General features: G+C 58.1%; 1 protein-coding gene across 2 annotated transcripts in view; it reads right to left on the bottom strand.

The window, feature by feature from the left end:
• DNMT1 (DNA methyltransferase 1) overlaps nt 1-14,775 on the bottom strand; it is a 32,196-nt gene extending 17,421 nt beyond the window's left edge. Inside the window, exons 1-11 of one of the 2 annotated variants that reach the window (XM_044995322.1) lie at nt 14,702-14,775; nt 9,323-9,365; nt 6,988-7,095; nt 6,269-6,542; nt 4,986-5,058; nt 3,950-4,037; nt 3,316-3,356; nt 1,708-1,759; nt 1,215-1,298; nt 1,025-1,134; nt 535-653 (exon numbers count right to left, since the gene is read on the bottom strand). In XM_044995322.1, the coding sequence (XP_044851257.1) occupies nt 535-653; nt 1,025-1,134; nt 1,215-1,298; nt 1,708-1,759; nt 3,316-3,356; nt 3,950-4,037; nt 4,986-5,058; nt 6,269-6,542; nt 6,988-7,095; nt 9,323-9,365; nt 14,702-14,760 (1,051 nt within the window). In that variant the 5' untranslated portion in view covers nt 14,761-14,775. Of the gene's footprint in view, nt 1-534; nt 654-1,024; nt 1,135-1,214; nt 1,299-1,707; nt 1,760-3,315; nt 3,357-3,949; nt 4,038-4,985; nt 5,059-6,268; nt 6,543-6,987; nt 7,096-9,322; nt 9,366-9,919; nt 10,105-14,701 lie in introns of those variants that run through there. The other variant, XM_044995321.1, reaches the window with a different exon arrangement.
• Between the last annotated feature and the right edge of the window lie 750 nt (nt 14,776-15,525).

Genomic DNA, 15,525 nt, shown 5'->3' with positions numbered 1-15,525 from the left:
GGATGTTTCACTCACACACACACCCACACACACCCCCGCAAGGGTTCAGATTCTGTTGCCCAGGGCTCAGATTCTCTGTTGCCGCACACTGTGCAGCCCTTGGCACCAGATCAGAGCGGGTGAGAAACGCTACCGGCTCACGACAGGAGCGTACTGCACACCCTGCACACCCCCAAAGAACCAGGCCTGCGCGCTGATTTACTGCCCCAGATCAGAGCACAGCTGCTTTTAAAACACTTGCCATTAACAGGCTGTTGAGCTTCAGTTCAGAATCAGCACTGCCATGTGGCCCACAGCCCCACCATAACCGAGCTCCTGCACAATTACCGAACAGTTTACTCCGCGGCAGTAACCTAGTGCTAGCGACGTCACCTGAGAGGAGAGGTCGTTCCTCGCACTGCCAAGATTCCACTGACGGCACAAAGACTGGGTTTCCCAGGCCTTTGGACTGATCCTCAGGACACAAACTGAGGGAGTCCCAGGATACCAGGCAGGCCGGTGTCTGCCCCCAGCTCTGCGCCAAAAGACACTTACCATCTAGACAAGGGTTGTCATCATATATTGGTTTCACAGCACCACTGAAGTACAGTTCTATGTTCCTCTCTATGAGCCCGGTGTCAAACGGACACAAGTGACCCTTTTTGTCGTAGACGCTGTGTGAGAGAGGAGAAAGGACGTTTCCCGATCGCACGTTGTTCAGCACCTCAAGGATGTTACACTTAATACTCAGCTTAAGCCAGCACCAGGGCTCGCTGCAAACAGCTCTGCATTTACACAGCCTGCGTCGGACACGGGGAGATGCACACTTCCCTTGGCCAGGGCAGGAAGGATTGCACGCCCGTGACCCAAGCTCCAGGCTACGTGCTTGGGAAGCAGCCTCACCACCTAGAATAGTGCTCAGGGCAGAACCAAGCCTCTCTATGTTGTGCAGAAGAAAGCGACCCCCTGGAGTCTGATTTGCCCCAGGGGTTACAAATGCAGCATTGCCAAACTATTGTTGGTGCACCAGTGCAAGAAGCCTTACCTGAAGGAGGTCACTTTGTGCTGGGGCAAATCCTCGTAACTTTCAAACCCATCTTCGTTGGCATCGAAAATGGACAAGCGCTCGTCTGTCAGCATCTCCGGCTCCTCCAGCTGAGAGAGAGAGGGGCACGTTGGACCTTCACTCCCAGCGGCATGGCCACGTTTCTAAACCCCAGCAATGAGCCGCTTACCGCATTGTCGGGATCCCCCTGGAAGAACTTGAGGTCGGGATCGTCCAGGTACTGTCTGCAGTCGACACACTTGGGAGGCGTGGTCTGCAAGGGAACCAACACGAGCCATCAGGCGCTTTCCCCATGTACCAGCCTCAGCCCTCCGTAAGCATCACTCCATGTTCCCACGCTGAGGGCCAGTCCTGAATCTACCAGGAATCTGGAGCAGGAAAACAATCACCAGTGCCTCCCTCACGCATTGTCTAGGACCAGGTGTTTACCTGGACAGGCATGGCAGGAGGAAGGACTCACTGCAGCGACACAACGCTCACACGCCCTCGTTACGTTTGGTTTGTGCTGTAAATGCTGCATTTAAAGATCACGTGGAGGCGTGAGTGACACGTGCACAGGAGAGAACTTTTTCTTGACTCACTGCCACTGCGAGTGGTTTAAAAGCTGTCAGCAGTGCTCGGACAGGGCCCAAGTGCTGACGAGAACAGGAAAGACCACTTACTTTAGCAGGCGGAGCGGTTTTAACCTGCGTAGCTTCCTCTTTTATCTCAGACCTGGGCACAAAACACATCAAGACAAGGAATGAAGGCACAGGACAAAAAAGCCAGCAAGGCTATTCCACCACCTGCATACCCAGTGCTCTCAGCTGTTCGAGAGACCCGAATACACGCAAACGTTTCCTTGCCGATGCCCCACAAAACAAATGCGCCGTTCTAGCTGAAGTGGTTTTGTGCTACAGGAAGGCTCTGAACTCCTCACACACGATCTGCTCACCGATTCCAGCATCCGGCCCTTGGCCCAAGCAGCAGAAGAGATCAGCTGAGAATACTAAGAGCGCCCTCCCGCAAGCCCGCACTCATTCTCACCAGTTCGAAGGGGGCGTCAGACACACTACCGGACTCTGTTGGGGGGTTCGGATGGGGGTGAATTGCTTTCACTCTTTTTGATTAACTCTGCATTTCACCGAACTTTCCTGCTGGGCTTTTCCGAGCAGGCGAAGGGAGGCACATGCCCAGCTCTGGGAGCGTCAAACTTCCAAAAGGACCTAAGTGTCTCAGGAGCCAGGGACCTTCTCGACATGCTTGTGTCATGCTGCTACAACAACTACCTTGGCTGGGGCTACATGTGGGTTTATTGGGTTTTTTTAAATAAAAACAGACCTTAGTGTGGCTGCAGTTACACCAGGAAGTTAATCCAGGACTAGGTAGGGTGTGAATTCAATCTCCATGTGGATGCTCCTATTCCAGAATAAGATCACCTTTTTCTGGTTCAGCTTAGTCCACTTTGAAAGCAGATTCAATCAGAAAAAGGCACTCTGATTCTGGAATAAAACCGTCCACATGGAGAGATGTTCTGGTTAGTTTCCAAGTGCAGGCAAGCCCTTACACCGGTGTAAGCGATCCCCGTACGAGAAACGCTGCACCAGAATAGTGCATTCACGCTGGGGGCGCACTGTACTGCTTTAACTACACCTGCAGAGTTATATCATCATCACAATCCCTCGCTCTTCTTGAGTGCTTTCCCTCTGCAGAGCTCAGAGCGCTTTACCAAACAGCTCAATCTCGTTATCCTCAAGATGTAGATAGGGAAACTGAGGCACGGAGAAACACAACTTTTGCGTACAGACAAGCCCGAGGTTCCACTGACTTAACAGGACACCTGGGCATCGCTGACAATGGGCCCCATGAGGCCCTTTTGGAAAGCCCAGCCTTCACAGCAACAGCACAGCTGGAAGCACAGACAAGGAATTCACTGAGCCAGACCCAATCACTCATCTATATTTTCAGACACTTAATAAATTAGTCAACTACCAGAGGAACATTTTTCTTTCAGACCCTAAATTGCTTCTATTTCTTTAACGTTGGCTCTGCCTCCCCAGGGTTTAGGGTGATGAAGTCGGACACGGACAGGAAAACTCAGCTAGAAAATCTTTTTGATTTTTTGTTTTGTCCTTTGCCACAACAGAGCCCGTGACAAATTTCTGCGAAGAGAAACACACCCGCAGACACGGATCGTAGGGCTGGAAGGGACCTCGAGAGGTCACCTAGTCCATGCACGCACAAGCCAGAACATTCAAACACCCGATTAAAGAAACTGCAGCTGCTCTTACCCTTCTTTGGTTTCAATTTTAATTCTTTTTTCATCCTGCTCCTTGAAGTGGAGGTGAAAGAAAGAAACGCATGTCAGAGCCCAACAGCTTTACAAACTAAGCAAACTGGGGTCGCAGCAGAAATACATGAGACAGCTCATGGTGTCCGACACCATCAGGTGGTCCAGAGACAGCTACACAGAACACATCACAGGACACTGCCAGTACCAAGTCGAGTAACCGAGACCACCGACCAGGGAAATAACCCACTTCCTCCCTTCCCTGACGGACCGAGGGGCGCACCCCTCCCATGTACTTATTGTCTCCACCAATACTGACTTGGACTCTTAATACATCCATGGGCGGCATACCGGAGCCCATCTAGCCACGGACGCTTTAAAAACTCCCACGCCCCAATGTGGATCTATGCTGGTTATGTGATATGTAGGTATCTCGTGAACCTTGTAACCGATACTTGCAATCCCCCATAACCCAAACCCGACCCCAGACACACAGCACCTTCCTTCTTCACTTGTGTACATTTGATTTGAAACATTAACTTTAACAACATTTTAACATCTGCCGGACGATTCTTCCTTAATAGCCTAACGAGGGACCGTCGAAGAATTTGTTTTCAAACATGCGCCAGACGTACCTTCTCTTCTAGCTCTTCTTCCTCCTTCTCTGGATTCGGTTCTTGCTTCACTTCTCCGTTCACCTCGTCCGATTTGCGTTTGTTGGATCTGTTGGGTATGAAGGTGAAAACCAACAGAAAGATCAGTTCTCTGAAAGGAGCAAATTGCTTTTGAGAGAAGGCGATGGGAAGAGAGACCCAAACAGCGCAGTCTGCCTGAAGTTTGTGAAAGCAGCTTTAAGGGGCTGTCTGAGCACTGCCAATAGCAGCAGCTGCGGTTACAGAACTGATCGCAGAACCGGCGAAGCCGTTCTGATCCACTACCCCTTGGTTCTATGAACTCTCTGCATTTCAATAGCATCCAAAACTGGGTGCCCATTGGCCCAAGCTCTACACACACACACGAGACAGTCCCGGCCCAGACACACTCACAATCTATGCAGACAAGGGAGAGGAGGGGAAGAGGCAGAGAGGGGCAGGCCAGTGGAACAGCCAGGACAGAAGCCAGCGCTGCCAAGTCCCAGCCCAGAGACCTACCCACTAGCCCACACCACACCTCTGACCTTCACAGAGACCTTCAACATCAGCTTCCTTCTCACCCTAACAAACGGACCTTAGCCAATCAAAATAAGACATTTCCCAGCTGATATTCCCGTCACCCAGCCATGAAGCAGGACCCCAGGGTGTCAGGCACTGCGCACTGGGTGTATTACAGACGTGCCTATCGAGGCCTGGGACCCCGCTGGGCTAAGATACCCAACAGATTCTCCAGCGGAGGTGTCCCTTTCTGAGCTTCAGGCCATTCCCCTGCTGGTTACAGGACGTGCAAGTCAGAGGCTGTTAGACAGTCATGGGCCTGCAAATATTAGGCTCCATTGGGAATCTGTCACAAGAACCCGTCCCAACTCTTCAACGAGCAGCCGTGCAAAGAGAACGACGACCAGGAGGGAGGACGCCGATGAACCACTAACAAAAATAAACTGTTAGGAGATTAAAAACCCCATCTCCATCTCAACCCCGACCAGAACCACAACCAGGAGCTGCAGGACGTACTGACCCTTTGGAAAACAGAGCTAGGATGGTCGGCTGCCTGCCAGAGCTCCGGGTCACCCTGGAACTGGCTGGGGACTCTGTCAGGAGGAAAAGAGCAATCAGTACTTTGCAGGGAGAAGAACCGTTGTCAGTCATAGCTAGAGAAAAGCGCACAGCTCGCATCACTCGAGCGCATTCACACGCCACCCCGAGGGCCTGATTTTCCTTTACTCCATTGCAGCCTGTGAGGAAGCCGCAGAGTTGATCTTGACCCACCTTTGCACTCTCCGCCTGCTCCACTCCCAGTAGATTAGAGCAGCCTCGAGGCTGTTCTAGCTCACGCTTTGCTTTCCATGGCCCCCCGGATGGACAGACTAGCCACAGGGCTGGGCACTCCAGCCACGCCCCCAACCAGCCCCCCACGCCGGGAACTGGGCAGATGCCAGCTCCACACCAACCAGGGAGGACCCTGTGTGCAGGGGGGATACCAGAGGTCTGCTTCCACCCGCTCTGAAGCCAGAGCAGCACAGAAGAGCCTCAGCACAGCTGAGAATCTGGCCATCGTCTGCCACCAGCCATTCCTGCGCCATGTGCCGAGCATTCCCCTGTACCCAGGTGGAGAAACGAGGCTGCGCCACATTCCTTCCGACACATCAAACCTGAGCCCAGCTCCTGCCCTCCTCCCATTCTTTAACTGGCAGGGATCATCGGCCCCCGTTGTGCCAAAGAGCTCCGGCAATACACCACCAGCATTTAAATCGGAGCCGTTTGCTTCCAAAGCTCCTGCGCAACAGAGATTTCTGCTCATTTTTCATTTGCTTTAGGAGTGAACAGAGCAAGACCAGGAAGTTATGAACCTAAACATCACAAGGCAACGTGCCTCTTGCCCCAGGAGTCTGACCCTCTGCCTCGTAGCAGGGTACAGCAAGTGGGTGAGGTTGCTATCGGATGCCAAGGAGAAATTTGTACCCACTTCTGCACGGCGAGGTGCCTAGAGCCAAGCAGGCATTTACACGAGCCCGAGGAAGAGCTCCCAAGAGGCACGGCCAGCATGCAGACCAGCTGGCCACCCCATCCCGGCAGTCACAAAGGGGAGTTCGCTAGCCAAGCCTCCCCACGGGAAGCGGTGAGCCAGCTGTGCTCAGGTGAAGCACTGAGCAGCGCTGGGTGGGGGGCAGCCTCGTCTCAGCTGAGGGTCTAGAAAGGGTTCAATAAGGCTGCCCTGAATCAGCAAGGGAACGCCACAGCGAAGCGAGGCTCGCGGGGGCAGAACCCCCACACCAGGGAAGCCCAAGGCCAGCTCATTACTTTTGTTCTCGCCGTTGGATTTGCTCCTCCTGGCTTTGCGGGTTTTTGACATGGTTGCTGAGGAGGAGGAGGAGGAGGAGGATGCCACGGCTTCCTCCATCTCCATAGCGCTGTCCTCCTCCCCCTCGGGGCCGGCTCTCTCCGAGTCCTCGTCGCTGCCGTAGGCGCCATTCTCGGAGCACCCGTTAGATTTCTGGCTGAGCGCTGCGGCGTCCCCGTTCTCCACCGACAGCTCTTTGCTGAGCAAGGCCTTCACCCGGGCCAGGTACCCCTCCTACGGGAGCAAGGTGCAGTTACAGCACAGGACCATCACAAAGCCCTCCAAGGGCTGAACCCAACACACACCTCGCCCTGGGTCCCCATGGCTACCCTGGCCACAGGCAGCCCTGCCCCTGCTCGGCCGGCAGCAGGCTTCAGAGTTCAGATGAACAGGGCAGTTCATGCTCCTTGTAGCTATTGGCTGCTTCAGGCTGGCTGCAGACGCAGACAGACATGAGTTACACTCGGGTCATGTTTCCAGGCTTAGCTACCTTATCTTAAAACACGAAATCAGAGATTCTGAGCCATCACTTGACTGCAGAAGCCAGGGCCCCAGGCAGGAACCCTGAGCACCAACATCTTGGTCCCTCCGTTCCCATGTATGCAGGCAGCAGGCGTGTGTTCACACACACACACACACACACACACACACACACACACACACACACACACACCCCTACCTCCGACAGCTCCTCTCTGTGCAGCTTGGTCTCGAGGTCGCTCAGCTGATTCTGTGCATCTGCTTGTAGGAAGCCGTGGACCAGACTCAGCTTCTCCTTCACGCACTCCTGAGGGCACAGGGAGGAGGAGCAGTTGTTACAGACAACAAGCTTGCGACCAGTTCCCCCAGCCGCATGGGCACCGGGTGCTCCCATGGCCTTTCCTTCTGGGCACAGGCAGCTTCTGCGCCCCGACGTTCATGGTGGAGGAGAAAGAGCCTGCTTGTTACTGGGCCCTGGGCTGCCTTACTGCCATTCGCAGGGAGATGCTCCTTCGTTGCAGTAGCGGAGAGCGGCTTTGCTATTTCACAGCAAGACTGCCAGAGTTGCTAGGCTGGGTCGAAGCAGGGGCCCAGCTCCCCCACCTCCAACAGAGGCCAGCACCAGCTGTGTCAGAAGACGGTGCATGAAGCCCTGGGAGAGACAGTAAAGGGGGCGTGGGGGGGGTTCCCTCCTGACCCCAATAGTTAGGAGGTCCAAGCCTACGCCCTGAAGCAGCAGCATTTATGGCCCTTCCAGAACCCGGGGTTATCCCAACACTTACTCTTGCTCAGGGGTTTCGGGCGGCAATCCCACGAATGCAGGGACTGTTACCAACGACCGCGACCTGGAGGCAGCACGTTCTCTGCTGGGTCATGCCTTTGCTAAATCCACCCAGCCGAGCCTCCTGGGAACCCTCCCGCCCCCTACAAGCTTCTCGCCACTGTGGTGCAGCCCCAGGATTAATGGTGCAGGTTGAGTTTCCAGCCTCCTCGTCCCCAGCTCTGTAGTGAAGTCACGAAGCCCAGTGTGTGACATGGCAGCGGTTTCTATGGAAACGGACTGATAGAATAAATACAGGATTATGACCTCACTGCAGGAGCATGTGTCTGAGGAGCCGGGGAGCAGATGAGCGAGAGGCTCTTACTGAAACAAGCCTGCAGCGTTCAGCGCTCTGGTCCGGCGCTGCAATCTGCCCTTTCCCTTCTCACCAAGTTTTCCTAGCTCCTTATTCAGTCGGATTCCAGAGCCAGCCCCCCTCTCTCCCCAACGGGGCATTTTCAGAACAAGGGCAGGGAGAGCAGCACATCCCAGCGGGGAGAGCACTGGTCTGGGACCCAGGACACCTGGATTCTTTTCCTGGCCCTGACACCGACCTGCTGGGTGGCCTTGGCCAAGTCTCCCCCTCCCAGCCCATGTCTATTTAGACTGAGCTCTTCAGGGTGCGAGGCTCTGCAGGGACGGGACTGGAACCCAGGTCTGCGGGATGCAGGAAGGCCAGCGCCTCCAGGTCAGCACCTGGCAGCCACCGTCCGCTCGCGGACGCTGCCGCACAGAGCTCGTGGAGATGAAGACTACAGGAAGTACTGCCGCGGAAGGCCAGACTGACAGCTTCCCTTGCAGCACCGATTGGTCCAGGGGGAGTTCCAGGAAGCATCTGTGCAACGAGAGGGACCCTCCCCCAGCAGCTGTAGCGACAGAGCTGCATCTTGGCTCATTCTTGGACCCTCGGCTTCTGCCAGCGAACTGGGACTCTGGTCCCGACCCCGACCCCTGGCTTTGGTGCTTGGACTCGAACGTCGGCTTTGCCCCCAGGTTTCGGTGCTTGAGCTCTGACCCTGGCTTTTCCTTCAACGCTGGCTTCCTTCCCACCCCCTGGCATCGGCACCAGGAGCTGTCCCCGGTCCCGAACTCCAGCTACCACTCTCAGGCTCCAGCCCCAGTTCTGACCCCTGACCTAGGCCCCTGGTCTCGGGGACTGGCCCCGACCACTAGGCCTGACCAGCCAAGCCCTAGTTCCGAGCCAGGGCAGGGACCCTCTCTCGCTATGTCTGTGCAGCACCAAGCACAAAGGGCCCAACCTCAGATGGGCCTCTGGGACCTTCTGGAACAGTTGCATTGTCTGTTTGTGAGGTTCCGGGAGCTGCCATGCCAGGCCAATGAATCACACTTTGAAGCCAGACTTCAGAACGGACGTGACTCTTGGGCCAAGTATGCAGGATACAGCTGAGAAATCAGCTAAATTCCACTGAAGCCACTTCTGCAAATTAACGCTGCTTGGCAGGTCTGACATAGAGACCTAGTCAAATCCAGGAGGACAGAAACACCTCATGAAATACCCGCTGCGTGGCTGCAGAGCAGGAGCGCTGCTGTACCCGGGAGCAGCACCAGAGTAAACGCCATGTGTGCACGGTACCAAAAACCCCTTTAATGAAAGTTACAACTCAGGACAGTCCATAAAGGCGTGGGCGTCTCTTTGGGAACGGGTCGCTGAGCGGAACTGGGTACGGCACCAACAACGGGAAGAGAACCTTACCTTCTCACTCAGCCCATCTTCCTCCTTCTCCAAGTCTTGGAGCCTGCAAGAGAGTTGTGACTGGTTATAGTTTCTTTCCCCACTTGCGATGCAACGAAGTAACCCTGGGGACGGCTCCTTTGCGACCCCAACTAGATACGGGGGAAGGGGTGGAGTGTCTACGGCCTCCCGGTGCAGGAAAGGGATGGGCAGGGTCTCTGGCGGAGTGGATGGTGGCCCTGAAAGTGCAAGCTCAATGGATACCAGCTTGGGGCCCGTTTTCAAAAGCCACCAAGTGACTTCAGAGCCCAAGTCCCTTTTGAAAAAGAGACTTGGGAGCCAGCGTCTCTTGGAAAGCTGTCAAGGCTCGGAGCAGCTCAAGGAGTCTAAGCCGCTTTTGAGACTTTTCCCCTGCAAAACAAAGAGCATCAGTAAATTCTAGGGCTGGGACTGAGATGCCCAACTTCCCGCGGCTTCTGTGAAAATCCCAGCCCAAGCAACAAATGGAAAGGTCCCTTCAGCGGCCCACGGAAAAGCAAGTGACACCTCCCGGGACGCTCGCTAATCTCCAGTGCAAGGGCCGTCTCATCACCGTCTCCTTTCGCAGATGTGGCAGACCTGGTTCTAAGCAGCAAGGGCTGCCACAAGCCTTCCATCCAGCGAGTGAGGCCCCACGACGGACAAGGCGTATGCATCTCAGTCACGTCCCCAACACTCTGGGAACGCTGCACCGGAGTCTGCCTGGATCTCTCACTATTTACATAGCTGTCCCAATGCTCTGACAACATCGCTGCGCCCCTGACCACACGGACTCACTGCCAAGGCCTCGCCGTATCGCAGCTCTCGCCAAGGACTCCGCAAAACCCAACAGCGAGGGGCAAAGGGTCCCTGGCCCGTGCTCTAGAAGAGAGCAGACTCCGGAGCCCCCGTCGCAGGGGCTGTGGCGATGAGGCTCGGCTAAGGGCCTGGATCACTCAGAACAGACACAGGGCAGCGTCCGGCCCTTGGGGAAAGCTCTCAGGCTGAGCCAGAGCCAAGCTGGGGGACAGAAGAAATCCTTGTAGTGCTTCAGCGCAGAGCAGAGGGTGGCCCCTCTCACTACGCGCACGGAGCCCAGTGACAAGCACGGATTCCCGGAGCAACGGTGACTTTCTAGAGGAGGGAGCGCAGCAGTGACTTTGGCCATACTGACCCTCCAGGACATTCCTTTGCACCAGAGACGCCCCTGGCCCAGCCACTTCTTCCCAATCTTTACATGGAGGGCTCAGCACAATGTGTATTTCAGCCCCTACGCTCCTGTTTCATCTCTAGCTGCTGCCAGACAATGCCATTGGCTGTCCTTTCACCAATTAAGAGTTAATTACTTAAGTTAATGACTCATTACAGGCACACACAGAGTTCAAATGAAATGGAGACACCAGGTCCCTGCCCAGACATGGGAGAGGCTTATCAGGAGCCTTTAGCAAAACCAAAGGAAAGCCCATTTCCAGGAGAGGAGCAGTGCCCCGGTATTCCCTCCGCATGCACCAACAGGCCTCACAGAAGGACAAACCTCTCCGAACTCTGGATGGCTTCGGTCACATACACAGGCAAGAACACGACTGGAGAGGGGCAGCTATACCAGGGAAGGGCATAATTCCCCAACCCCGTTTGGGAACAATCTCGCCCCTTGGAAGCTTCCCAGAGCACCGCTGCCAAGAGCCGCTCCCTGGTTACCTGGGGCTGGCACGCGTCCTACAGAACGCCAGTGTTCAGCTACGGAGACGCAGACGCACAGCGTTTATTCCCAGTTCTGGGCACGTCGTGTGGCTGGCTCCCACCGCCACAAGCCAGTCCTGCATTTACTGACACTGCAGCCAGCCTGTCTCCCTAACTTTGCCTCATGTGCACCTCCAGCGAAGCTTGGCTGACTCACAATCCAGGGCCCTCAGGATACTGTTTCAGCGTGAGCACCCCACCCACAGCGTATCCTATGGCCCGGTTTTCTTTCAACTCCAGGGACTGTTACCAGACCAGGAGTAACTGAGTGCCTGCAGTTCCTCCCAGTGCCCGCTCTACGGTTTGAGCCGCGAAGCCAAACGCACCCTCTGCCCCGCATAGCAGAATGCAAATAAAAGGCTTCATCAGCACAGGGCCTTTGAAATCCCCACGCTAAGCGGCCGTACCCGGAATCAAAGCCATTCATTTCCTCCCCCGAAGCCTCAACAGGCAACAATCCTATTCTTCCTGCAGCTTCTCTTAACTGTAGGGAACTGAGCAACTAGTCCTGATCCCCTGGGCTTCGTTACTCACTATTTTAAGGAGGGGGGGGAGCACGGACCATTTGCGCTGCAGGTAAACAGAGGACAGTAGCTTCAGGCTGTCTACCCGCCATCTTTTTAGTTAAGGGTTTGACACCAACATTTCCACTCCCTTCCCGCGGGTCCTTCGGGAAATTGCTCCCACTAGCAATAGGCAAGGCTGTTTTCGGAGTCGCAGAATGATGCTCAGCGGCTACATGAAGTTCTGGGCAGCGAACGTTTAGCCAGAAGAGCCACTCACAACTGGGCTGGAGCAGCCCCCAAACGATGCACCGAGTGCACCTGGATCGCTCTGTGGTCTGCCGGCGAAGCAACAAGAGCAGCCAACGCGCAGTCCTCTTAACCGTCTCCTCCTCTCCTAAGCAGGAGGCACCACAAGAACAACACGCTAAGGGGGAGGCAGAAGCCGAGCGGAACGGACAATAGCAGAGCGGGAGCTGGGTTACATTCTCACAGGAAGTGCGCGCACGCCATGTGCCATACACAGTCACCGCCACGGGCCCTGCTCCCGCTCACTGCAGAGGAAAACAGGAGACTGACGTTCTTCCAGACAGGAGGTCGGGCCGCAAGCAGCTCGACGCAAGAGTAAGACGGAAACAGATTCCCTCTTTCGCAGCCGCCGTTGATGTGAACTGCACATCCCTGGCCTGGTTTGCTAACTAGAACATTGTCCCCCCGACACACGCACACCCTCCACTCTGCAACCAGGTCCGCACACGAGCAGGATTGGGGCCCCAGAGACTGACAAGAGGAAGCAGCCTAGGAGAATGCGACCTGACCAGTGTCAAGAGAAGTTATTTATTTAAAAAACGAGCCTCCAGTCTGACCCCAGATCCAGAGCAGAACACACCCGCCTGGGTAGTTAATATCCTGCACACAGGCGGACACTCCCAAAGGGGAAAACAGACTCTCTGATCTCAGGAAGTAACAACCTGCAATTCCAACCCACTCAGCCCCATGCCTGCTTGTTTTGTGGGGGTGCGGAGAGGGAGCAGGAACGTTTTCTGGACTTTCTCTGGTTCCTGTTCCCTTTCCTCTCCCCTAATGGCCTGGGAAAAAATCAAAAGAGCTTTATAGGGCCTTGAATATACTAGAGCCAGCAGCCGTCTACCCCGGCAGGCTGAACAGCTAACAGGAAACTATTTCCTGGCGCCAAGGGGCTGCCCCATATAGCAGATCCGCCCCCTGCTGAATCAGGGTCGTGCCAAGACAAAGGCAGTTGCCTAGGGGGTGAGGGTGGTAATACCGAGGAGGGTACATTTCCTTAGGGAGCACAGCCTGCAGATTGGCCTGGCCAGGGCAGCAGGAAGCCCCCGTCAGCTCAGAGGCGCCGTAACAGCCCGGTCCGTGGCACTTCGTTTGCGGAAGGACGGGTGTTCATGGGCAGCTGGAGGACCACCTAGTCTGTCTCCTGCACAGCACGGGCAGCTGCCTGCGGCCCCCCAACCACGTGTCCCCCGCGTTCTGACCGGATGCGGGGCTCTCCTTCACTTCCTGTCCTAAACAGCTGCGGTGCGCGGGGGAAGCGGTGCTGGGAGGGAGAAAGACAAAGCAGCCTGGTGCCATACAGGGATGAGGGAAACGGGATGGGGTCTAACCCCCCCTTTCCTGGATCCACCCTTATAGGCTCTGGGGTTCCCAGCAGGACGGGGGCCCAAAGCACAGGACAAGGGGGGGGGGAGGGCCAGCCAGATAAAATAACCCCTGAGACCCCCTGAAACACCCCCCAGGCCAGGGCTCAGCCCTTGGGGGCAAAGACACCTGCCCCCCAAACCGGGCTCTGGCGGCCACAGGGGGCAGCTCAGCGGGGCTCCCCCACGCACTAGCCGCGAGGGGCCTGAGTGTGTGGGGACCAGCCCCCCGTGGGGAACCCAGCCCCCCGCAACGGTCTGTGGGGGCACTGCCCCGTCCAGGGGGACCGGACGTTAATGTGGGTCCCTGCGAGCGGGCCCAGACCCAGACCCCAGTGGGGGGAACCTGACCGGGGTGGCCGTGCGGGGGACGACGGGACCGGACAGGGGGGGCTCGGACTGGGGGGAAACCGGAGCGGGGGGCTCGGACCGGACGGGACCGGAGAGGGGGGGACCGGGGGGGACCGGAGCGGGGGACTCGGACCGGACGGGACCGGACATGGGGGGGCTCGGACCGGACCGGAGCGGGGGGGGGACCGGACGGGGGGCCCTGGGGGGGGACCGGACGGGGGGCTCGGACCGGACGGGACCGGAGCGGACCGGAGGGGGGGACCGGACCTGGGGGGCTCGGACCGGACCGGAGCGGGGGGGGGGACCGGACGGGGGGCGCGGACCGGACCGGACCGGACATGGGGGGGCTCGGACCAGACCGGACCGGGGGGGGGGACCGGACATGGGGGGGCTCGGACCGGACGGGACCGGAGCGGGGGGAGACCGGACGGGACCGGACATGGGGGGCTCGGACCGGACGGGACCGGACGGGGGGCTCGGACCGGACGGGACCGGAGCGGGGGTCTCGGACCGGACGGGACCGGACATGGGGGGGCTCGGACCGGACCGGAGCGGGGGGGGGACCGGACATGGGGGGGCTCGGACCGGACGGGACCGGAGCGGGGGGCTCGGACCGGACGGGACCGGACATGGGGGGGCTCGGACCGGACCGGAGCGGGGGGGGACCGGACATGGGGGGGCTCGGACCGGACGGGACCGGAGCGGGGGGAGACCGGACGGGACCGGACCTGGGGGGGCTCGGACCGGACCGGACGGGACGGGGGGAGACCGGAGCGGGGGGCTCGGACCGGACGAGACCGGAGCGGGGGGCTCGGACCGGACGGGACCGGCCGGGGGGCTCGGACCGGACCGGACGGGACCGGACATCGGGGGGGCGCGGACCGGACGGGACCGGACGGGGGGCTCGGACCGGACATGGGGGGGCTCGGACCGGACCGGACGGGACCGGACATGGGGGGGCTCGGACCGGACCGGAGCGGGGGGGGGACCGGACATGGGGGGGCTCGGACCGGACGGGACCGGAGCGGGGGGTTCGGACCGGACATGGGGGGGCTCGGACCGGACCGGACGGGGGGCTCGGACCGGACAGGACCGGACACGGGGGGGCCGGTACTCACCGCCTGCGCAGCTCGGCGGGGAGCGGGGCGGGGGGCAGCGGGGCGGCCCGGGCCGGCATCGGGGGCGGCGGGCGGGAGCCAGGGGCCGGGAGACGATTTCGCGCGGAAACCAGGCTCGGGGGGGAGGGGGGAGAGGGCGGGACAAACCATCCAGGAGGGGGGCGGGCGGTACCATTTACGGGGGGTGGGGACATACCATAGGGACTGGGAGGTACCATGTGTGGGGGGTGGGACAAACCATGAGGGAGGGGATCCGGGGTCTGGAAGGCGGGTACCAGAGGGAGCGTACCATGTTCACCCAGGGCAGGGGGGGCCTCATTTCCCTCCTGGGCGGGGGATGGGACGTACTGGGCGCGGAAGGGGGGGGGTGACCCGGGATGTACCATAGTGGGGGGGACATGGAACGTACCATGTGGCCCTAGGCCAGTTGGGATGGATCGCTCTCAAATTTGAGATAGTGGGAGGTACCAAGTGCACTTAGGGCAGAGGGGTGACAGTTGGGATGTACCATCCTTTACGGGGGGGATTGGAATGTGCCATGTGAATTTAGGCAAAGGGGGAGCTGGGATGTACCATCCTAAGGAAGGCTGGGGTGGGATGTACCAAGTGAGAAGTAGAGGAAGCCCTTTGGGACGTACCACGCTGACGGGGGTGGTGGTACTGGTGTCCCAGGGTCCGATGTCGTTGCTCGGCAACGGGAGGAGGTGGTTAATGACACCCAGACAAACGGCCTGGCGGGGCAGGTGGACGCGGCACCCGCGGGATCCTGGCTTGCGTCACCTCGAGGGGCCTCACACACGGACACACTCACCCCATCAAACGCG

The sequence above is a fragment of the Mauremys mutica genome, chromosome 20 (genome assembly GCF_020497125.1).
Source record: "Mauremys mutica isolate MM-2020 ecotype Southern chromosome 20, ASM2049712v1, whole genome shotgun sequence".
Classification (NCBI taxonomy): domain Eukaryota; kingdom Metazoa; phylum Chordata; order Testudines; family Geoemydidae; genus Mauremys; species Mauremys mutica.
Note: the sequence above shows the minus strand (reverse complement) of the source record. Positions and strands in the feature narration are given on the sequence as shown.